The sequence below is a fragment of the Anthonomus grandis genome, chromosome 21 (genome assembly GCF_022605725.1).
Source record: "Anthonomus grandis grandis chromosome 21, icAntGran1.3, whole genome shotgun sequence".
NCBI classification, from domain to species: Eukaryota; Metazoa; Arthropoda; class Insecta; order Coleoptera; family Curculionidae; genus Anthonomus; species Anthonomus grandis.
In genome coordinates, this window is record NC_065566.1 from 1118266 (window position 1) to 1143815 (window position 25550).

At 31.2% G+C, this 25550-nt stretch overlaps 1 protein-coding gene across 40 annotated transcripts in view; it reads right to left on the minus strand.

Moving 5' to 3' along the window:
• LOC126748056 (uncharacterized) overlaps positions 1-25550 on the minus strand; it is a 1030708-nt gene that overhangs the window by 763607 nt on the left and 241551 nt on the right. For 10 of the 40 annotated variants that reach the window (XR_007664600.1, XR_007664592.1, XR_007664593.1 and 7 more), the window contains one exon: positions 4409-4433. The exons of 14 other annotated variants lie outside the window; for them this stretch is intronic. Coding sequence is in view for 11 of the 26 variants with exons in the window: in XM_050457052.1 (XP_050313009.1) it covers positions 4409-4433 (25 nt within the window). In the remaining 15 variants the exon portion in view is untranslated. Of the gene's footprint in view, positions 1-4085; positions 4346-4408; positions 4434-4606; positions 4686-9706; positions 10521-12089; positions 12275-14321; positions 14472-15153; positions 15593-25550 lie in introns of those variants that run through there. 16 more of the 40 variants (XR_007664604.1, XR_007664605.1, XM_050457065.1 and 13 more) reach the window with 8 other exon arrangements.

A 25550-nucleotide genomic window follows, 5' to 3' on the forward strand; every position in this document is an offset into this window, starting at 1 on the left:
TCATTTCGTCTCACCCCGGTATAAAGACACTGACATTTCAAAAAAACGGCATTTTTCGAAGACGTCAAAATGTTTGTCGAATTTTCCTGGCCGCAATACACAATTTCCCCTATTGATATGCACAGATTCGGAAAGCCCATTCATTTTCTGATTCGGTGCTTCCTTTCCCTGATCGTTTCCGGTTCATTTTCATTCATAATTTTACAAAAAACCCAACCAAGTCCCGGCCACCTGTCACGAGCAAAAAATTTGTATCCACCATGCGTCAAAGTATTGTTCCCACCAGCCATTTCATCAGAGTTTAGGTTGACACCTCCAATTACCTGCAAAAACGCAAAAAAATGGACTTTTTTCATAAAATCGCATTTTTCGGGTACTTGTACTATCGCTGGAACCCTGAAATTTTAGTATGTGTTGTAAAACAAAATTTCGGATCTTTTAGATGATGTCTGATCTTTTCACCATGTACAGGGACGTGGCAAATGAATTAAACGCGAAAATTCGAATTGCTCAGAACCTATTAATGTTGGAAGATTGTAATTTTACATAAATATTGGGGTTATTAAAGTATTTAATGCCTGAGAATATAAATGGTCCAGATGCTACTACGAAAAAGTTATTAAATAAAATGTGATTTTCAGGTCGGACCTTCATGGGTAAAGTTCATTATTGCTCGCCCTGTATGGTTCCCAAAAATTTCGGTTATATGGCATATGAAAGGTAAAGGATGAAGTTATTTTTTGAAAAAAAAAATTTTCTCAAAATAAGTATCGTTTGGCGGGAAATCCCAAAAAACTGAAAATGCCAGAACTCGTAAAATAAATTTTTTACAAAAAAAAGCTCCAAGTATGTTAAATCTCTTATAAAACGAAGTCTTTTCGCCGAAACACTTTTTTTATAAAAATTTTTTTTTAGCCTCTGGAGAAGTTTACATTTTTTTTTTAGTCACTTTTGTTCGCTTATAACAACTCACCCTGTATACCGATCGGGCCCAAAAAGTATACAGACACGTAAGCCCCAAGAACCCATATATCCTGAAAATTTCAGCTCGATTAAACGCTTTAAAATTGAGATCTCGTGAGCAACTCGATTTTTACCAATTTTTTTACGAATTTTTGACTTTGAGACAGTACCGCTCCGTTTGGTGGTACCCGAAAAAAAAATCGTTTACGGATCCATCATTCCCAATGTATTGAGAGACCCTATGCCAAATTTCATCGTTTCGCTAGCCATACAGCCAAAGATATGAATTTTTATTTCCAAAAAAACACGATTTTTCGGACCCGGGCCCGCGTGCATAATATAGTCGCAGACGCTCCTATATAACAAGTATAGTCGCTTCGCTCCTATACTTTTGGTCCGTGGGGACCAGTTTGGAACCTTTAGGTCTTGTCTGTGAAAAGCCATAAGGGAATTAAAAAAAAAATCAAAAATTATCAGGTGTACTTAGGTGAGTCGGGGAGGCTAACGTTTACCTGCCGAGGAAAGAGAGGACCAGTTGTTGGGGTATCATGCTTCAAAGAACCATAATGTGTTATATAGTCGCGTTGTATGTCAATATAATGTGTTATTATGTCAAATATTTGTTAACGTTTATTAATTGCATCCTAAATAAACTCTAAATACCAAATTTCAACCCAATCGGATTAATAGCAAAAGAGTTACAGTGTCACGTGACCTGGACCTCAAATGTCAAATATCAGTCAACATTTATTAATTGCATCCTAAATCAACCCCAAATACCAAATTTCAACCCAATCGGATCAATAGCAAAAGAGTTACAGTGTCACGTGACCCGAATCTCAAATGTCAAAAATCTATCAAAATGTAATAATTGTATCCTAAATCAATCCCAAATACCAAATTTCAACCCAATCGGACACATAGCAAAAAAGTTACAATAGTCACGTGACCCAAAACTCAAATGTCAAATATCTCTCAAAAATAGTAATTTCATCCTATATAAAGCCCAAATACCAAATTTGAACCCAATCGGACTCATAGCAAAAAAGTTTTAATAGTCACGTAACCGGGAAGTCAAATGTCAAATATCTGTCAAAATTTATTAATCTTATTCGAAATAAACCCTAGGTACCAAATTTCAACCAAATCGCACAAAAAACAAAAAAGTTATGATAATCGGCTAACCTTAAAAATTAATAATTTCGAAAATTTTTTATTTATATCCCACAACCAATGATAAGAATTATTAATATTTATTTTTAATAAACTCAATAGTATAAAACTCATCTAATATCTAAAACCATCTTTTAAATTAAATAGATCATTACGACTGACCCGCGTATAATAGGACAAATTTCATTTTGATTCACCCCGATATAAACACACTGACATTTCAAAAAACGGCATTTTGGCAACGAAGACGTCAAAATGATTATTTGATTTAATGGTCTCTTAGAAATAATACAATACAAACAGTAACTATAGTTGAACGATACAAACAGCGTTCCTAACAACCATTGTTTGAATTTTATTTTGGCTCATTTCGTACCATGCAAGCAATGGACGTAGACGCAATGGCCGAAAGCCTATAGGCGATCATGGAGTCTGTACCGGTAAGAATTTAATTAGATTATATTTTAAATTAGTTATTCGTTATATTTTATCGAATAGTCGGAACCTCAACCCAATTCGAGACCACCCAACCCAAGGCAACCCAACCCAAGCCCACCCAACCCAACCCAACCAAATCCTGCCGACCCAACCCAACCCACCGAAGCCTCCCAACCCACCAAATCTTCCTCCCAACGCAATAGTAAGTATAAAATTCACTGAGATATTGCCATTTTTATTTTCTTTCTAATTCCCGCGGAAAACATTAAAATTCTTTATTTTGTTACAGAAGAAAATAATAGAGGAAGAAACTGGAGAGCGAGGAGTAGCTACTGGAATAGCAGGGTCCATAGGCGTAGAGAGCGAGCCAATCTTCACCAACAAAGTAATATATAACGTTTTTATATTGTATTTAAGTTTGTTATATACTTTTTTTCTTTCAGAAACGCTATTGTCGGCCGTGACGGACGCGGTGGCCAGTGCTATTCTTAAGCACACAAATAAAGGAGGCTACAGGGGCAATTTCCGTGGTCGGGGCAGGGGACGAAATTAATTTTTTTTTTAAATTTTTGATTTATGATTTTTTTTAAACATATTATATATATTTTATATAAGTATCGTTGTCTTATTAAAAAACTATAAAACATATGAATAGACTAGATATTCTGTGTACTGGATTGCCTGTATAATACTAAAATGTGATGATAATACTAATGTGTGAATGTGATCTTTTGAGAAAAGTGTAAAAGGGTTTTTTTAAATTTCATAATATGCTAACAGATGGCCACTGACTGGGGTATATTTGTGTTATACTTGTATATCGCTCGTTAAATCAATTTAATCAACTAAAAATAGAAATATATGTTACTGCAATGCACATTTATGTTACTCCAACAAAAACGCTCCTATATAAAGTCCAGTGCAACGATATATTAGAATGGTCACCCGTCAAAACACCAGCATTTTACTTCTCAAACAATGTAAATAGAAGGTGGATGACATTGTTTGGCAGGTGGAATGCTGGTGTTTTGACGGGTGACCATCCTAATATATCGTTGCACTGGACTTTACATACATCCTATAGTCATACATTCATCGCTCTTAAATATTCCAGTCTAGGGCCACCTTAAACCTGAAAATTCAGGCAACATATATCTCTAATATCAGCCCATATATGTTGGCAGAAAATAAAAATCTTGGATTTACTGTTGAAATAATAAAAAAGGAGAATATTCTTCAAATGATGATTAAAGCTGTCAATTTCACATTAACAAATATCGAAAATTCAATAAAATTAAATTTTCCTTGTTATAAGCAAGTGGAGAATTTTTATATATAATTTTAATTATTACAAGTAAGAAATGTGTTGGTAATTTATTAAGCAGTTTATATATTTTAACCAAGAATTTCCTAGAACTCTACTTGTTTAGTTATTATGTTATGTAATATATAAATTATTGACACATGATTGTCCAAAGATATTATGCCTCTTTTAAGAAATTAACACAAAATTTAGCATATAAATCTTAATTTATTATGGTCACACTATAAAATCTGACTGATTAAAAAACTAAAAGGAATTAGAGGATAATTATCACGGTAACATTGATAAACGTAACTATAAAAATATATGGAATTATAACATTTTTTTATTACATTTTTTTTTCTCTTCAGAAAACACTAGTATTGTTAATAAGTTCTTCTGCTCTCCCATGCAGGGTGTCGAGGAGGCGGGCATAGAGCATATACTTTTCTCGTTAGGTTATTTTTTCTGTAATAAAAGGCATAATTAGATAATTTATTTTAAAAAAATGATATGAAATCAATGTTATACCTATATTCTCCACAGGTTGGGTTGGGTTGGGTTGGGCTTAGTTGGGTTGGGTTGGGTTGGGTTGGGCTGAGTTGGGTTGGATTGGGTTGAGGAGGTGGGCATAGGGCATATACTTTTCTCGTTAGGTTATTTTTTCTGTAATAAAAGGCATAATTAGATAATTTATTTTAAAAAAATGATATGAAATCAATGTTATACCTATATTCTCCACAGATTGGAAGTCCGTTTCTGGAAAGAGCGGTACCAAAGTAGTAATATAGTCATCAATCTTAATTTCCTAAATACAATATAAAAAAGATTGTATGGTTAAAAAAAATAAATATTAAATTACTATGACAAAACATTTGTCACAATCAGAAGATAATGTTGCTAAAAAAGGAATTTTATTTGTTTAAGAATCATCCAGGACTTGAGAGGCACTTGTCAGAGCGAAAATCAGTTTTTTGTAAATCGCGAATTAATTACATCAACTTTCTCTAAAAAATTCTTAATAAATTAACATAATAATATCTCATATTTATATCATGAACATTTATAACGAAAACTGATTTTACGAGGTTATGCTGTTTTAAATTAATATAGCATATTTAAACAAAACAGACATGGTCTGTTGATTTGCTATTTTACAGATAAACCATACATTTCCATATCACATTGAAAATAAACCATAAAATATAAATTAAAGAATTAATTGTGCTTAGTAACCACATAGCAAAATTATATGTTTTACAGATAAATATGAAATTGTATAGTTTACTCTCCCAGAGAGACTTTTATAATTAAATATATATTTAAAATATATATAAAACTAGAAAAGGGATTTTCATTGTGAAAGCGAATGATTAATAGTAAGCCATGCCATTAGCACTAGGCACTTCTACAATTATCTACTATTTACCACACGCTAATCATTATACTCCGACTTTTGATACCTCAAGACGATAGCAAGAGTTGCCTCGCCGAATGAAAAATCCGCCACCCATTGCAATAAGTAATTACATGCATTATAACAAATTGGCTATTAAGCTAGGTTTAATCACTTATCGCATAAGATGGCTCTAATATATAAAGACATCACATAGTGAAATCTTTTGGGGGTAGGGGGAGATCATAACCTAATATCTGAATCTAAGTGCGTCAAGAGTTTTGGTTACAGTCGGGCCGGATAACCCCTGGATGCATGTTGAGCTAGAAGTGTGAGTAAACTGATGTTTTATTTGCTTGCAATGCAAAACTCACTGCTCATACTAATTGAATATTGCTTTGCTCATTTGTAATTTTGTTTATGTTAAATAGGTTTGTCCTAGTATTTTAACAAAATTTAACATTTTTCTAAGAGCAATAAGTATACATCTTCTAAAGTGTTATCAAACCCAGACATTCTAGTTATGCGATTATCATCACATTTCCACCATTGATCGTTATAATTAACTATAGATGTATAATGACCAGATCCAATGGTGTTTCCATGATGTTTAACAACACTTTTTACTCGGAATATTTGATCATCCAAAATAACACTTTCAGAGGCAAAATTGTAAAATTTGGTATTTATCTTATTCCCTTGAGGGCCAATTCTCTGAAGACATACTACCAAATATTTATGGCATATAACCACTGAGCGTGTTTTTAGATTATTGTTACAGTATGGGCATAATCTATCAGAGTCTTTTAACATTAACATTGAATTAAAATCAATTAAATTGCCACAGTTTTCAGGAAAATAAAGAAAATGAGTGTATATTAATTGTTCATTTTCATTCATATTAATATTACAGTTTTGACAATTTAAAAGTTCATGACCATTAGCTTTTATGAAAACGCTAAAATCATCTGCATCTAATCTTCTGATTAAAGATTGACAAAATGATTGAGCGTCCATTTGTTGATTTACAGCAAAATTTTCACCATTTCGACCAGACACCAATTGTCGAACTTTTAATGTGGAATTAATTTTGGTCAGCATAATATCATTTAGAATACTGTTTAGCGCTGTATTTCGCTTTGAAATGGAAAAGCGAAATTCAGGTAAACATAAAAATGACTGTACGATGCTATTTGCATAACATGATACCATATCGGTATTTAATAAAGCAGGCGGTTTAGTAAATAAGTTGGGGTTGTTTTCGTCATCTGAACTAATATCTACTACCATATTGTCATTATTATCTTCTACACTTTGGTAAGTAGAGATACCCAATGAATTTTGTGTTGGTAAAATTTGCATTTGCTTGGTATTAAATTTTAGTTCAGTAGAGCCTTTTGTAGATTGTTTATTTTTATCAACGTTTTTTATCTGCTTGGGAATAAAACCTTTATCATAAATACTAACCACTAGTGATTTATGGTGACTATACACAGTATTGTAAATATTGTAACTCAAATTATTAAAATTACTAAAAAGCCAATCAATTTGAGTTTTTGATTTTGTAGTTGATTCGCCAACACTCAATTTGCAACTTAAACCTTTAGATATTAAACAATTTTTCAAACCATTTTCATTTTGATTGATAATATCTTGATTAAAATCACCGATGATTAGGATATCACTTTGTTGATCAATAATCTCCTCCAAACAAAATTTAGCATGTGCAATGCTCAATTTTGGGGGAATATAAACTGCTATGACATAAATTTCATTCAAGTAAGATGTGATTGCTTGAAACACTATACCACAGAAATCTTTGGTGTATTTTTTCACTGACTTTATTTTTGCTGATACATTTTTTTTCTTGAAACAAATTATGCCAAAGGGTTTACTTACAGTTTGATCGTTATTCAGGTTGGCAAACACTTCAAAATCATTTATTTTTAAATTTTGTTTCTTTTTAAGTAACCAGGTTTCAACAAAAATTAGGAAATGTGCGTCTTTAAAAATGGGATTATTTTTTATAAAATTAAAATTTTTTGGTAGACTTTGCACATTTTGATAAGCAATAATGTATTTGACATTAGAATCATTAAGATACTGAGTGTCATACCTGGATGTTATAAGTTTGTTTTCTTGCATATTTACCAGTTCTTTATAAGCGGCATCCTTTTCGGTCACCGGTTTGGGGGCCTTAAAGTTACCAATGATGTAGAGGCCACTTAGCTTTGTGGCCCGACTACAGGCAACATAGGTACTGGTTCTCGTCATGCGATTTCCAATGTGAACAGCCACCTGTTTGTAGGTGGCACCTTGACTCTTGTGGATTGTAATTCCTTCACTGATTACAAGAGGAAACTGAAGACGCTCAACGTGAACATTGCTGCCTTTTTGAATTTTAACAGCTCTGGCAGCTCTTTCTATGGGCGTCCAGGTGTATAACACACCCATAGACGTCCTAAGGGATTCGTTTCTTTTGCGGCATTCCTGGCCTGACTTGGAATCGAAGAACTCCATCCACACTCTGAATGGAATTTTACTTCGGTCATAGTCTATTTGACGTAGGATGCCTGTTGCACCATTGACTATTCCATCACTGGTGTCCACATTCATTGAAATCATATATTTGGCATCTACCTGCAATATTAAATTTAACATTAGGCCAAAACTCTCCCCCTTTTTTAAGCTTTTTGCGTGTTCCAGAAATAAATGTTTTAGTCGTTCTGAGCAACTCCCTTTGATAACGTCTCTGGCTTGACTTACGGCTCGCTCGGTTTTAAATGTAGACAGTTTCATTTCATTGAATGCATCTACTTCTGCATTGGTGCAAAATAAATGCATAGTGTCTTCAGGAATTTGGTCAATACTGTCGACTTCCCTGGACTTGATCAATTGCACATCTTCGTCGGTCATTTTACCAAACGCCATATTATTGAGGGCAACTGCAAAAGACTTATCTTCACTCTGTCTCATTATTTCTGAAAGTTCAAAATATTTAAAATGATCCCACAGATACGTTCCGCATAATTCTTTATACGGATTTGTTTTTACTGGGCAAAAAATATACATATCCCTTACTGGGGGTAATTGACGATTATCGCCGCATAAAATTATTGAAATATTTCCAAAGATGGCGTCAGATTTAAAGATTTGCTGCAATCTACTGTTAATATGGTCAAACAATCTGGCGCCAACCATGGAATATTCATCTATGATAATTAATTTTAAGTCATACAAATTACAATATATAGTATTAACGGTGTCATGGTGTAACGGAATTAGTTCTTCACCATACTGACTAACGGGTAACGATAATGCCGCATGTAAGGTTATACCCCCGATATTAAATGCCGCTTTACCTGTAGGCGCACAAAGTAACACTTTTAAACTTTCAGGATTATTTCCCGGTATTGAGTTGAAATGGCGCAATAACGACTGGGTTATTGCCGTAATCAGGTGACTTTTGCCTGTACCTGCTGGACCACTAAGTGTGCAGTAGAAAGTTTCCCCTTCAATTAGACTGTCTTGCACGAGATTAAGGAACTGATACTGCTTGTGATTCAGTTTGCTTATGAGGGCTTCATACTCTGAATCGCTTATCTGATGAGGCGTTGGAAAAGCGATATGTTTTACTGGCGCTTCGTCGTCTTTCTTATCGATGATGTGATTGAATGGATCATAAATGGGGTTGTCTAGTCCATAAGGCATAAACTCATCATCGATTTCTCCACCGAATCCACCATCGTCTAATTGATTTGATCGGTCTTCGGCAAGTTTCAGGGCTTCATCGATTACCTGTTCATCTAAGACATTGAACTTTTGTCGATTTGCAACAATCTCTTGGTATCGATCTTTGTATATGGTCTGTTGATCAATGTTCTCATTTTCAACTTCATCCACTTCATTTCGCCATGGGATGTATAGCATTATTTGTTCCCTATAATAGTTAAGAGGGTCTTGCTGAAGTCCATAACTACGGTAGGCTAAAATTTTAGCATGACCCCTTTTAACTAAAACGCCACTTCCATCTTTTAAGGGTAAACCATTAGCCTTTGTTTCTGCTTGTTTCTTAAAGAAATCATAATAGGCCGCAAACTCAGCCAAACATATGTTTTCCATCTCATCAGGCCGCTGTTCATAGTGTTCTATAAGACCATCACAATAAATATTGGGATCGTCATTGTCCATTTCTTTAAGTTGTGCTAATGGTTTCAACATTTTTGTCCTTTCCCTGATTGGATTTGTATGGATGTATACATAGGAGGTACAGGTGTCATGCATCGGTAGTTGTAACACGCTGTAGGCGGCTTCCTGGGCACTTACTTCGCTCGCATTTAAGAAAGCTGCTGCAAGAGATTTAAGTTTGCCCTTAACATCTAAATTACCTTTTTTAATTTCTTCCATAGTCTTCAATAAAATATCAGATACACCTCTTTGGGACTTATTGATATAGTTGACTATGTAGGTGCAACAACCATATGGCTCAAAAACTAATTGAATGTCCATGTTGCTCTTCATCATGGAGAACATTTCAGCATTAAAGTTGTTAATAAATCCATCTTTTGGCAGCCTTTCTAAAAATAAAGTAGTTTTAAATATGTTATGCTGTATAACATTAAGATACTCATCCTTAGACATACAAAGGTCAGCCAAAAAGTTTTCGAATGACAAATCTGGTTTATCTTTAAGCCTACGCATTATCATCAAAAACTTTTCAGACATGGCCTTACGTAAATCCGCTTCCTTGGTTTTGTCAATTTTTATTGGCGTTAGAATTACCGATTTATCCATTGGAAGGTATGGGATACCATACCTGCAAACTTTGTGTCCCCGCACTTCTTTTTGACACGATTTAGAATGATGATGCGTATTAAACTGAATTATATCACGGACACTTTCTAAATCACTATTACAGGTAATATACCTGTTCGCGAATTCGGCACACTCTTTGAAACTTTCTGGTGTTTCTTGGAATTTTGGAGCATTGGATAACCACAATAACCCGTGAACATGAGGAGACCCACGATGTTGAAATTCTATGCGGTAATAATGATGCTCTATGGGATTTTGTTTAAAGGGTCCATTTTGACTCTTCATATGTTTAAATAGCAGTTTGAACCGATAATCAAAGTATCTGGCACAAGTTATCGGATCTGTTCTAATTAAGCGAGTTTTTTCTAAGTAGGGCATACTCGCGGCCTCCTCTAGAGTAACATCTTTTTGATCAACAACTTGTGCTAATACCTTGATTAATTCGGGCCATGCTGTTTCGGCTGCTGACATAGTAAAAAACAGTGTGGGGATTCCAAATTGGCGAATCATACACAGTAATTTTGTCTTTTCGTGCTTCCAATAAGCAGGTGAACCTGGAATTCTACTAAGAAAATGGAATCCCATGTCACTTCGAATCAGCTGGTCTAGAAAATTTGCTTGTCTTACTTGTCCAGCTGTATATTTTCCATCCTCATTCCTCTTTTTTCTGAGACATGTTGCAATTGCACTGGATAATTGGATTAGTTGACGTTTTTTAAATGCATACAACAGATAGTCTGTCCTTGCAAATCGCCTGTCTTTGTGCTGGAGTTGTATTTTCGTCTGGTCAGAATAGGAGAATTTTGTAAGAAATTGCTTAGCATGTCCACAGAAAAGTGTAGGAAATGAGAGTTCATCGCTAAACTGGTCAAGCATCAAATGTATTGGTGTTTTACCTTCTCCTGGGGCAAAACAGATATTTTCTAGGTTACATTTGTCAAGCAAAGTTTTTTGGCCCCCAGGATTTAAAGGCTCTTCTTCTTCATCTAAGAATTCCTCTAAATTGTATATATTGTTTTTTTCAATTGAAGATTCTTTTTGAATATTTTTATCGTCATTCTTAGATTCTAGGGGCACTTCCATTGTTTCGAAAAACGCATTATCGAACAATTCTTCAAAATTTTCACTACACACTGTTTTAGAATCCAGTTCCACCACTTTTGAGCCTCCATTTAAGATCTGTGCAGAGGATTCTACTTGAGATCGTATATAGTCATTAATATTTTTTTCCCAATCATCTGATTGCTTTATGCCTTCTTGTATATAAAGAGGTTGTTGACACAAAAATTTTGCCGCTTTTAAAACAACTGCGGGCCGTATGGTTTCCAGGAGATAATCATTTTTATAGTTCATTTTTCTCTTGAGCTTAACCTGAATAGTTTGTGTCTCCTCTACATTTCTAGGCAATAATTTGGTCGAAGTATCTATATTTATAGGGACATTGACTATTTGGCCAGTTATGTAACACTGTCGTGCATATCCTACCTGTCGGATTTGCATGAAAGGTAACCTGGCCGACACCATCCTTTCTTCAAGGATAGTCAGATCTTTTAGCTCAACTGGTATAGGGTGAACAATATTATGATGGCCGCACCAGAACTTTGGCAATTGTCCTTTATAAATATTTGATGAGCAAGACTTGCAAAAGAAAACCCCATCATTGCAAATTTGTGTAGTGAATTGGTTTCCAAATTTGTTTTTTAGCAATTGTAGATTTATTTTTTTACATGAAGTGGGAAACCATAATCGCAAACAACAGCTGCAAACAATGGTGGGGCCTTCTCTTAATGCCAGTTCAAACTTGGTTGGATGATTGGTTGTAGTATCTTCCGTCATTTTGTCACTATTCTGAATTTCACCTGTATGGGATAACTTTTGAAAAGAATCAATAATTTTTTGTTTTTTATGATTAACAGTTTTTGATGACAATACTTCATTGTTGTCAATAACCGTCAATGACTTTCGCTTATTAGACTCTATTATAACTTCATTGAATTTTACCTTACTTGTACTATCTTCTGGGATCTTGTTTATGGGCAACTTGTATTGCACATGTACTTGTTTACTAGTATTTTGTAAATTTTCCCCTTTGTTACCGCTTTCTGTATTTTCCAACTTTTTGGCTAAATATTTTTTTTTTGCTGGATGTTTTTCGTCTTAGCGGACTTTTTACTCATTTTTGGCATCTGAAAAATTTATTAAGCATACTTTAACGACAATCCTAGCTACATTTTAGAAATTGACAATTTAACCAGTAATTTTAATAGAACATTTATTGAAAAATTGTCCAGCAAGAAAATATTATAGAACAATCTATGTCACTCATCCAAAACATAGTTATATGCATATGTTGTATAAGAATTTAAAGACTTTTTTATTTTAGATTTTAGGCCTTATTTAGAATTGTTATATATAACTTATAGGAATTTACTATATTTGTGGATGGAATTTTAAATGACAAAAATAAACCTCTAACTAATGTTAAATCGATATTAAATCATATTATAATGCAATCAATTAAAAGCTATTAAAAATATAGATGAATGAAATAAAGAATCTAGATTTTATAATTAATAATGAATAAGAATTAATTAAGAATAATTTTTAAATACAAAACAATTGTAAACATTTTTTGTCATAAATTCTTTATCTTTTTCCAATATTCACAATATTGAAATCAAATCTTCTGCCTCAATTTCATTACTGCTCTACTTTTTATATGTAGCTAACATCCTACCTATAGGTACAAGTATAGTTTATTAGAGCTCCGAAGGATGTGAATAATATTAAGGTGAATTGAGGTATCGGTCCTAACGTCCTATTAAATTAAATTTTTTATTGTTTGGTTTTTTGTAATGAATATATAGTACATTTATAATAAAAACTATATATATATCCCAGTATTTTTATATACATATAATTATAACTGGATATATATACCGGGTGACACAGGAAAAAGGGAACACTTAATAACCATTTTACTCTTTAAGATAAACAAATGAAATTTGGTATATCGATGGAATTATTATAAGAGCAGTTATAAGTTTTTGTGTGTGTGAGTGACACCTTTCTTATTTTAAATGGCACACTTGGTATATTATTACGTATTTCGATAGAAAATAATATTCTGAAAACAATGATACTAGTTTTTGCTACTTTTTGTTTGATACTCATAGGAAAAAACTTTTTTTTTTAAGTTTAAAATAGGGTGCCGTGAACGCGTTGAAAATGTTAAGTTTTAATTAAGCAATCACGGAAAAATAATTTTAACCACCGATTTAAAAAAATAATTATATCAAATTATTGGGAAAAAGAAACCGCATTTCAAAAGTGGTTGTTCTCAACTGTATGCTATTTAAAAAAATAAAGTAAATGCCAAAATTAATGGTTTGGACATTTTAAATAGGCGTGTAAAAGACTTAAAAAGTCATAAAATGCATAAAAATTATTTTTTCGTGATTACTTAATCAAAACTTAAAACTTTCAATGCATGTCACTTCCTGTTAAACCGGAAGTGATGGAAAACAACAGAATATGTCAACAGATGCTCTTATAACTATTCTATCGCTATACCAAATTTCATTTATTTATATTGAAAAGAAAAAAAATTATTAGGTGTTCCTTTTTGTCTGTGCCACCCGGTATATATATATACCATATATATATATAATTATATTTATTAGTTATTTAGTTATTATTATATATGTACTATATATTCATTACAAAAAAGCAAACAATAAAAAATTTAATTTAATAATATTAGTAGACACATAGTAAGTAAGTAGAGTAATAAAGGCACTTAAGGATGTATAAATTTAGATATAAAAAACTAAAAACTTGAGTCCCATTAAGTGATCATATAGTAGATATAAATTGGCATAATAATTGTCATAAAAAATACTTTGCATATTTGAAATAAACTTGTGGTACAAAATGCATTACTTCTAAAATAATGTTAGTTAAATGCAAGCAGATAAGGAACAATTATTATGACTAAAAAGAAATTATTTATATATACATTTTTCTCATTTTGTTCTTGTTCACACAATAAATTTCTTTACACTTTATGCATCTTAAAATCAATTTAAACCTATGATTGGTATATATACTTATAGAATGCATAGCATGCACATCCTTTTAATTTGTAAATACATATTTATAAGGAGAATGGATTTTTAAAATGACTGTTAAATGTCACAATCTTGATAATGCATAAAGTTAGATAAAACTTACCTTTGATTTTGTAGAATGGAACTATGTACCAATACTATAGGATGCAATGAGTACAATTTTTCCAAAAACCTTGCTTACTTGCTTGGTTTGTCAATGGAGCACAGCACTTTTAGATCTAATCAGTTTAATAAGTGTTGGGTGCTTCAGAATCTAGAAATGAAAGAATATAAACGTCTAACTAAAAACTGTTGATATATATTCTAATATTCCTCAAAATTAGCACAAAGGACACATTAAGAAATTCCAAAGGAACATTAACTACTCTTATGATGCAAAAACGGAATATAAAATGAATGTTTAAATTGTCTTTGTTACCTATCCATATTTATAATATAAATGGATATTAAAATTACTGTGTGGTTATTTAGCAATTCACCTACCCAACGATTTTCAGATTTTTTTTGATTGTTTAGCAAGCTTACCTTAAATCGATTATATTAAAAGAAAAAAATCCTTGAATGAACCAATTTTTAAGAAAAAAACGATAATTTACGTTGTATTCGACCATATACAAATTTGTTATGCTTATATTTACTTATGAACACAATAATATTAGAAATATAATATGGTATTATCATGGGCTAACGACTTTTCTATTGATCTAAAATATTTTTATTTTGTCTCTCCATTAAGTAAATAAAAATATAACAATATGAAAATAAGACTTTTTGTTAACAACATTGTCTTGTTTACTTTTAGAACGTTGACGTTTATAGTGTCAAATATCAAATTATTAACATATCCTGTTCCGAAAAATTGAACAAAATCTTCCACATTGACAGATAATATAACTTATGACAGATAATATACTTAAATTAATATAAAAACTTACCTTTGATTTTGTAGAATAAAACTAACTGGGCGAAATAAAATCTAAAACATTCAATGAGCCAAATTTGTCAAAAAACTGCTTGTTTGAGAACTTTAAAGGAAGCAATCGCCAGCACAATAAAACTCAACTGCTTACGCCTCCAAATCACTTACCTAAAAATGACAAACGAACAAACTTATAACTAAAACCGATTAATATAACTTCGAAATAATTAATATTCCTCAAAATAAGCACAAAATAAACCTTAAAAATTTCCCAAAAGAAATTTTATAACGCTTATAATGCACAAAGGAATCTAAAATGAATGTTTATTTACGCTGGTTACCCCGGATACCGCTCCATATACGTTTATTTGTCAAAAGCACGGTTAACTTTGTCCTTGTAGTTTTAAGGTGCTTCTATGTAGCGATGATTTAATGGAGCGATTCGCAACGGCGACATTTAAGCGTAGTCGTCACTGCCGAACTTTTTTTTTGCTAGGTTTGGGTTATATTCATTGTAGGATTTTACGAATAGGTTTCTGGGTTTTTGTATATAATATTAATGTTATAATATTTAATATTATTATTGTAATATTTAATATTAATATTATAATATTAGTTGATGTTAACAATTTTTGCTTTCAATGGTGTTTGAGATTCGTGGTGACCATCAACGTAAACTTGTCAAATGCAATATTTTTATAGAAGCATTTTTTAAAATTTAGATTTCCTTTATCAAGTCTAATTTGTTTTTTATTTATAATTTAATCGACATAGGGAATGTTAGTGAAGAAAATGCTTTTCTTATAAAAAAGTTAAAATACAAAATGTTAGTAATTATTCAAGAGCTACTAAACAACGTTAATGGTCAGGGATCATGACTATACATTTAGTTGAAAAAAACATTGAGTTTTGAGACAAGTGTTTGACTAAAAACATTTATTGCTAATAAAGAAGTTTTGTAAATATAAAGCCTAAAAACCTTTTTTCAAAACAATTTATTAGTTGTATCCTAAATAAACCATAAATACCAAATAAACCAACAAAACAAATTTTTTTTGATCCAAAATCGAAGGGAGTGTATACCCGCGAAAAATTTCGAAAAATTGGTTTTAATTTTTTTTTAATTAATAATAAGTACTATATAAAAAGCAATAAAAAAAGCTTTATGACATCATTGTTCATAATTTATAGAAATGCCATAATATTCAGAAAGAAGTTCTTATGAGGGTTTATGTATTAGAATAGAACAAACGGGTTTTTACGTCGATTTTTTTATTGTACTTTTTTTTGAAAAGCAATTATAATAAAATTAAAACAGGTTTAACAGAATAAGGAATAAAAGATGCCATCGACAAATTGAATGAAAGCTTTAGAATCCGATATATTAGTAAAAGTATGAAAAAAACAAAAAAAAACTATTTTTCCGCTGTACTATTTTTTTTCCACAATTGGTTACAGGCAAATTTTATTGTGAACCTTAAACTGAAAATCCTGAGGGATAAAGGCCCAAGGAAAAAAAATTTTTTTTTGCTCCAAAATTGAAAGGTGTATAGCCATGAAAAATTTCGAAAAATGGTTTTTATTTATTTTTTAAATAAACTATAAGACTTAACAACATTTTGTCTTTCATAAAAGTTATGAGGAATATTACGAGGTATTCGTACGTTAAAACGAATCGGTTTTAGCTATCATAAAATCGGAGAAAATAAAGAAAAACCATGAAACATAAATATCGAATTATCAAGGGTCCTATGGAAAAATTTTAATTTTTTATTTGTCTATCCTGTACTACTTTTAAGTACCTTTAAAAAAGGTTATTATGGATTTGACTCTAAAATAAACGGAAAACCTATTTCTTTATATTTTTCGATTTTGAAGCAAAACCCGGGCTCAAAATGGGCATTTTTTCAAAATATGCTCCGATTTCAAAATTTTTTTCTTCTGGTTAAAAACCATTCAAAAATTAGTAAAAAAGCCTAATAACAAAAATTTCCACGAGTTATACGAGTCCCACAATATAAAGTAACCGAAATACGAGTGCCACAATTGTAATAAAATATAAAAAGAATTAACAGGAGGACAATAAGGAATAATAGTAACCATTAACGAATTGAATCGAAGCTATAGAAGTCGAGATATTAGTAAAAATGTGAAAAAAAATAAAAGAAAACTCGTTTTTTCCCACGGTAGCATTTTTTTTCCAAAATTGGTTACAGCCAAATTTTAATATGAACCTTAAACTGAAAATCCTAAGGGATAAAAGCCCAACGAAAAAAAAATTTTTTTTTGCTCCAAAATCGAAAGGGGTATAGCCATGAAAAATTTCGAAAAATGGTTTTTATTTATTTTTTAATAAACTATAACTCTGACAACTTTTTGTATTAAATAAGAGTTCTTTGCTTTATTAAGAGGTATTCGCCTGTCAAAACGAATCGGTTCTAGCTATTATACAAACGGAGAAAATTGGAAAAAACTATTAAACATAAGTATCGATTTATCAAGAGCCCTATGTAAAAATTTCAATTTTTTATTTTTCTATCCTGTACTACTTCAGAGTATCTTTAAAAAAGATTATTACCAATTTGACTCTAAAATGAACGGATAACCTATTTCTTTGCATTTTCCGATTTTCGAACAAAATCCGGGGTCAAAATGACAATTTTTTCAAAATATGCTCCGAATTCAAAATTTATTTTTTTTGGTTAAAGACCATTCAAAAACTAGTAAAAAAGCTTAATGCCAAAATTTTCCATGATTTATACGAGTGCCACAATATAAAGAGAAAGATTAGGTCCTGTAAGAATTAATGTTTGGGGATAAGTAAACCGGGTTTTTTCGTGGATTTTTTTGATTTTTCAGTTTTATTTTTGAGAGCCAATAGTAATAAGATATAAAAAGAATTAACAGGAGAAGAATAAAAAATAAAAAAAACCATAAATAAATTGAATCGAAGCTATAGAATCCGAGATATAAGTAAAAATGTGGGAAAAACAAAAAAAACTGTTTTTTTTTTCCACTGTACATTTTTTTTTTCCTAAACTGATTATTGGCAAATTTTAAAGTAAGCCCTAATCTAACAATTTCCAGTAAAAAAACTCAATAAAAAAATAATTTTTTTTTTGGTCGAAAATCGAAAGGGGTATACCCACGAAAAATTTCGAAAAAATGATTTTTATTTTTTTCTAAATTAACTGTAAGTCTGATAACTTTTTGTCCTAAACAAAAGTTTTCGGGAATGTTACGAGGTATTTGAATGTTAAAACTAATTGATTATAGCTATCACAGATTCGGAGAAAATTGTAAAAAACTATTAATCATAAATATCGAATTATCAAGAGCCCTATGGAAAAATTTTAACTTTTTATTTTTCGATCTTGTACTACTTCAGGATACCTTTCAAAAAGGTTATTATCGATTTGACTCTAAAATGAACAGAAAACCTATTTATTTGCATTTATCGATTTTCGAACAAAATCGGGCCCAAAATGAAAATTTTTTCAAAACATGCTTCAAATTCAAAATTTCTTTTTTCTGGCTAAAGACCACTCAAAAAGTAATGAAAAAGCTTAATGACAAAAATTTTCAAAATCTATAATAATGCTACAATATTATGAAAGAAGATAAGTTCCCTTTAAAGCCTATGTATTCGAACCGATGATTTTTTTATTTTTTTTTGAAAGGCAAATTTAAGAAATAATTTAACTAATTAAGATAAAAGGAATAGGGTAATACAAAATATTATCTACAAATATATACATATCATCTAATAGCAGATTTTAATCAAATAGGAAATTTTGATAGTTACGTGACCCTAGAACTTAATATTTTAAAATTTTGTAAGAAATCAATAATTGCATCCTAAATAAACCCCAAATTCCAAATTTGAACCCAATCGGATCAATAGCAAAAAAGTTATGGAAGTCACGTGACTTAAAAAATTCAACATGTCAAATTTCTGTCAAAATTTATTACTTGCATCCTATATAAAGCCTAAATACTAAATTTCAACCCAATCGGAACAATAGCAAATAAGTTATGGAAGTCACGTGACTTTAACATTCAATATGTCAATTATCTGTTAAAATTTATTAATTGTATCCTAAATAAAGCATAAATACTAAATTTGAACCCAATCGGACTCATAGCAAAAAAGTTACAATAGTCACGTGACCCGGAAGTCAAATGTCAAATATCTGTCAAAAATTAATAATTGCATCCTAAATAAAGCCCAAATACCAAATTTGAACCCAATCAGACCAATAGCAAAAAAGTACCAATAGTCACGTGACCTGGAAGTCAAATGTCAAATATCTGTCAAAAATTAATAATTGCATCCTAAATAAACCCCAAATACCAAATTTCAAGCAAATCGGACAAATAGGAAGAAAGTTAAGGTAGTCACGTGACCTTAAAACATAGTCATGTCAAATATCTGTAAAAATTTATTAATCTTATCCGAAACAGGTACTAGGTACCAAATTTCAACCAAATCGCACCAATACCAAAAAAGTTATGATACTCGACTAACCTTAAAAATCAATAATTTCAAAAAATTTTTATTTATAACCCAAAAGCAATGTTTAAGAATTATTAACATATATTAATAATAAACTAAATAGTAAAAACTCACCTAATATCGAAATTTTTATTTTAAATTAAATAGATCATTACGACTGACCCGTGTATATATTAGAATAATTTTAATAAAATAATCGGGCAAATTTCATTTCGTCTCACCCCGGTATAAAACCACTGACATTTCAAAAAAACGGCATTTTTCGAAGACGTCAAAATGTTTGCCGAATTTTCCTGGCCGCAATACACAATTTCCCCTATTGATATGCACAGATTCGGAAAGCCCATTCATTTTCTGATTCGGTGCTTCCTTTCCCTGATCGTTTCCGGTTCATTTTCATTCATAATTTTACAAAAAACCCAACCAAGTCCCGGCCACCTGTCAAGAGCAAAAAATTTGTACCCACCATGCGTCAAAGTATTGTTCCCACCAGCCATTTCATCAGAGTTTAGGTTGACACCTCCAATTACCTGCAAAAACGCAAAAAAATGGACTTTTTTCATAAAATCGCATTTTTCGGGTACTTGTACTATCGCTGGAATCCTGAAATTTTAGTATGTGTTGTAAAACAAAATTTCGGATCCTTTAGATGTTGTTTGATCCTTTCACCATGTACAGGGACGTGGCAAATGAATTAAACGCGAAAATTCGAATTGCTCAGAACCTATTAATGTTGGAGGATTGTAATTTTACATAAATAATGGGGTTATTAAAGTATTTAATACCTGAGAATATAAATGGTCCAGGTGCCACCACTAAAAAAATATTAAATAAAATGTGATTTTCAGGTCGGACCTTCATGGGTAAAGTTCATTATTGCTCGCCCTGTATGGTTCCCAAAAATTTCGGTTATATGGCATATGAAAGGTAAAAGATGAAGTTATTTTTTGAAAAAAAAAAAAATTCCCAAAATAAGTATCGTTTGGCGGGAAATCCCAAAAAACTAAAAATGCCAGAACTCGTAAAATAAATTTTTTACAAAAAAAAGCTCCAAGTATGTCAAATCTCTTATAAAACGAAGTCTTTTCGCCGAAACACTTTTTTTATAAAAATTTTTTTTTAGCCTCTGGAGAAGTTTGAATTTTTTTTTTAGTCACTTTTGTTCGCTTATAATAACTCACCCTGTATACCGATCTGGCCCAAAAAGTATACAGTTCTTAAGCCCCCACCGACCCTTATGTCCTAAAAATTTAACGTTTTTTAAAGGCTTTTTATTTGAGTTCTCGCGTCTGAAAGGAATTTGACCCATTTTTTTACGAATTTTTGACTTTGAGACAGTACCGCTCCGTTTGGTGGTACCGGAAAAAAAATTCGTTTACGGATCCATCATTCCCAATATATTAAGAGACCCTATGCCAAATTTCATCGTTTCGCTAGCCATACAGCCAAAGATATGAATTTTTATTTCCAAAAAAACACGATTTTTCGGGCCCGGGCTCGCGTGCATAATATAGTCGCAGACGCTCCTATATAACAAGTATAGTCGCTTCGCTCCTATACTTTTGGTCCGTGGGGACCAGTTTGGAACCTTTAGGTCTTGTCAGTGATGGGCCTTAGAGGATTTCTTAAAAAAAATCGCAAATTATCAGGTGTACTTAGGTGAGGCTAACGTTTATCTGCCAAGGAAAGAGAGGACCAGTTGTTGGGGTATCATGCTTCAAAGAACCATAATTTGTTATATAGTCGCGTTGTGTGTCAATATACTGTTTTATATTTCAAATATCTGTGAAAGTATATTAATTGTATTCTAAATAAAGCCTGAATACCAAATTCGAACAGAATCGGACCAATAGCGAAAAAGTTACGGTAGTCACGTGACCTAGGCTGAAACTCAAATGTCAGTTATCTGTCATAATTTATTAGTTGTATCCTTAATAAACCATAAATACCAAATTCAGAGAGAAGTTCCCATAAGGGTCTATTTATTGAAATAGAACAAACGGGATTTTCCGTCGATTTGTTTTAATTTTTCTTTTTATTTTAAAATGTAATAGTAATAAAATATCAAAAGAATTGACAGAAGAAGAATAAGAAATAAAAAAACCATAAATAAATTGAATCGAAGCTATAGAAGCCGAGATATAAGTAAAAAAATGGGGAAGAACAAAAGAAAACTGGTTTTTTCCCACGGTATCATTTTTTTTCTTAAAATAATTTATGACAAATTTTAGTTTTAGCCCTAAACTTGTAATTTTCACAAAAAAAACCCAAGAAAAAAAAATTTTTTTTTGGTCGAAAATCGAAAGGGGTATACCCACGAAAAATTTCAAAAAAATGGTTTTTATTTTTTTATAAATAAAATATAACTCTGACAACTTTTTGTCTTAAACAAAAGTTTTCGGGAATATTACGAGGTATCCGTGCGTTAAAACGAATCGGTTCTAGCTATTATACAATCGGAGAAAATTGGAAAAAACTATTAAACATAAATATCGAATTATCAAGAGCCCTATGGAAAAATTTCAATTTTTTATTTTTCTATCCTGTACTACTTCAGAGTATCTTTAAAAAAGATTATTACCAATTTGACTCTAAAATGAACGGAAAACCTATTTCTTTGCATTTTTCGATTTTCGAACAAAATCCGGGGTCAAAATGACAATTTTTTCAAAATATGCTCCGAATTCAAAATTTCTTTTTTCTAGTTAAAAACCATTCAAAAACTAGTAAAAAAGCTTAATGCCAAAATTTTCCATGATTTATACGAGTGCCACAATATAAAGAGAAATATTAGGTCCCATAAGAGTCTATGTATTTACGTCGATTTTTAAAATTTTTCAGTTTTATTCCGAACGGCAATTGTAATAAAATATAAAAAGAATTAACAGGAAGAGAATAAAGAATAAAAGAAACCATCAACGAATTGAATCGAAGCTATAGAAGTCGAGATATTAGTAAAAATGTAAAAAAAAATAAAAGAAAACTCGTTTTTTCCCACTGTAGAATTTTTTTTTTTTAAAATGATAACTGACAACTTATAATGTAAGCCCTAAGTTGGCAATTTCCAGTAAAAAAAACCCAAGAAAAAAATTTTTTTTTTTTGCTCCAAAATCGACAGTATAGCCATGAAAAATTGCGAAAAAATGGTTTTTATTTTTTTCTAAATAAACTATAACTCTGACAACTTTTTCTCTTTAATAAAAGTTCTCGGGAATATTACGAGGAATTCGACTGTTAAAACGAATTGATTATAGCTATCACAGAATCGGAGAAAATTGTAAAAAACTAATAATCATAAATATCGAATTATCAAGAGCCCTATGGAAAAATTTTAACTTTTTATTTTTCTATCTTGTACTACTTCAGGATACCTTTCAAAAAGGTTATTATCGATTTGACTCTAAAATGAACAGAAAACCTATTTATTTGCATTTATCGATTTTCAAACAAAATCCGGCCCAAAATGAAAAATTTTCAGAACATGCTCCAAATTCAAAATTTCTTTTTTCCGGCTAAAGACCATTCAAAAAGTAATGAAAAAGCTTAATGACAAAATTTTTCAAAATCTATAATAATGCTACAATATTATGAAAGAAGATAAATTCCCTTTAAAGCCTATGTATTCGAAGCGATGATTTTTTAATTTTTTTTTTGAATGGCAAATTTAAGAAATAATTTAATTAATTAAGATAAAAGGAATAGGGTAATACAAAATACTATCTATAAATATATACATATCATCTAATAGCAAATTTCAATCGAATAGGAAATGTTGATAGTCACGTGACCCTAGAACTTAATATTTTAAAATTTTGTAAAAAATCAACAATTGCATCCTAAATAAACCCCAAATTCCAAATTTGAACCCAATCAAATCAATAGCAAAAAGTTATGGAAGTCACGTGACTTAAAAAATTCAACATGTCAAATTTCTGTCAAAATTTATTACTTGCATCCTATATAAAGCCCAAATACAAAATTTCAACCCAATCGGAACAATAGCAAAAGAATTATGAAAGTCACGTGACTTTAAAATATAATTTGTCAATTATCTGTTAAAATTTATTAATTGTATCTTAAATAAAGCCCAAATACCAAATTTGAACCCAATCGGACCCATAGCAAAAAAGTTACAATAGTCACGTGACCCGGAAGTCAAATGTCAAATATTAGTCAAAAATTAATAATTGCATTCTAAATAAAGCCCAAATACCAAATTTGAACCCAATCAGACCAATAGCAAAAAAGTTACAATAGTCACGTGACCCGGAAGTCAAATGTCAAATATTAGTTCAAAATTAATAATTGCATCCTAAATAAACCCCAAATACCAAATTTCAGTCAAATCGGACAAATAGGAAAAAAGTTAAGGTAGTCACGTGACCTTAAAACATAGTCATGTCAAATATCTGTAAAAATTTATTAATCTTATCCGAAATAGGTACTAGGTACCAAATTTCAACCAAATCGCACCAATACCAAAAAAGTTATGATACTCGACTAACCTTAAAAATCAATAATTTCAAAAAAATTTTATTTATATCCCAAAAGCAATGTTTAAGAATTATTAACATATATTAATAATAAACTAAATAGTAAAAACTCACCTAATATCGAAATTTTTATTTTAAATTAAATAGATCATTACGACTGACCCGTGTATATATTCGAATAATTTTAATAAAATAATCGGGCAAATTTCATTTGGTCTCACCCCGGTATAAAACCACTGACTTTTCAAAAAAACGGCATTTTTCGAAGACGTCAAAATGTTTGCCGAATTTTCCTGGCCGCAATACACAATTTCCCCAATTGATATGCACAGATTCGGAAAGCCCATTCATTTTCTGATTCGGTGCTTCCTTTCGCTGATCGTTTCCGGTTCATTTTCATTCATAATTTTACAAAAAACCCAACCAAGTCCCGGCCACCTGTCACGAGCAAAAAATTTGTATCCACCATGCGTCAAAGTATTGTTCCCACTAGCCAGTTCATCAGAGTTTAGGTTGACACCTCCAATTACCTGCAAAAACGCAAAAAAATGGACTTTTTTCATAAAATCGCATTTTTCGGGTACTTGTACTATCGCTGGAACCCTGAAATTTTAGTATGTGTTGTAAAACAAAATTTCGGATCTTTTAGATGATGTCTGATCTTTTCACCATGTACAGGGACGTGGCAAATGAATTAAACGCGAAAATTCGAATTGCTCAGAACCTATTAATGTTGGAAGATTGTAATTTTAAATAAATAATGGGGTTATTAAAGTATTTAATGCCTGAGAATATAAATGGTCCAGGTGCCACTACGAAAAAGTTATTAAATAAAATGTGATTTTCGGGTCGGACCTTCATGGGTAAAGTTCAATATTGCTCGCCCTGTATGGCTTACGAAAATTTCGGTTATATGGCATATGAAAGGTAAAGGATGAAGTTATTTTTTGAAAAAAAAAATTTTCCCAAAATAAGTATTGTTTGGCAGAAAATTCCAAAAAACTGAAAATGCCAGAACTCGTAAAATAAATTTTTTACAAAAAAAAGCTCCAAGTATGTTAAATCTCTTATAAAACGAAGTCTTTTCGCCGAAACACTTTTTTTATAAAAATTTTTTTTTAGCCTCTGGAGAAGTTTGAATTTTTTTTTTAGTCACTTTTGTTCGCTTATAACAACTCACCCTGTATACCGATCTGGCCCAAAAAGTATACAGTTCTTAAGCCCCCACCGACCCTTATGTCCTAAAAATTTCAAGTCGTTTAAAGGCTTTTTATTTGAGTTCTCGCGTCTGAAAGGAATTTGACCCATTTTTTTACGAATTTTTGACTTTGAGAAAGTACCACTCCGTTTGGTGGTACCGGAAAAAAAATTCAATTACGGATCCATCATTCCCAATGTATTGAG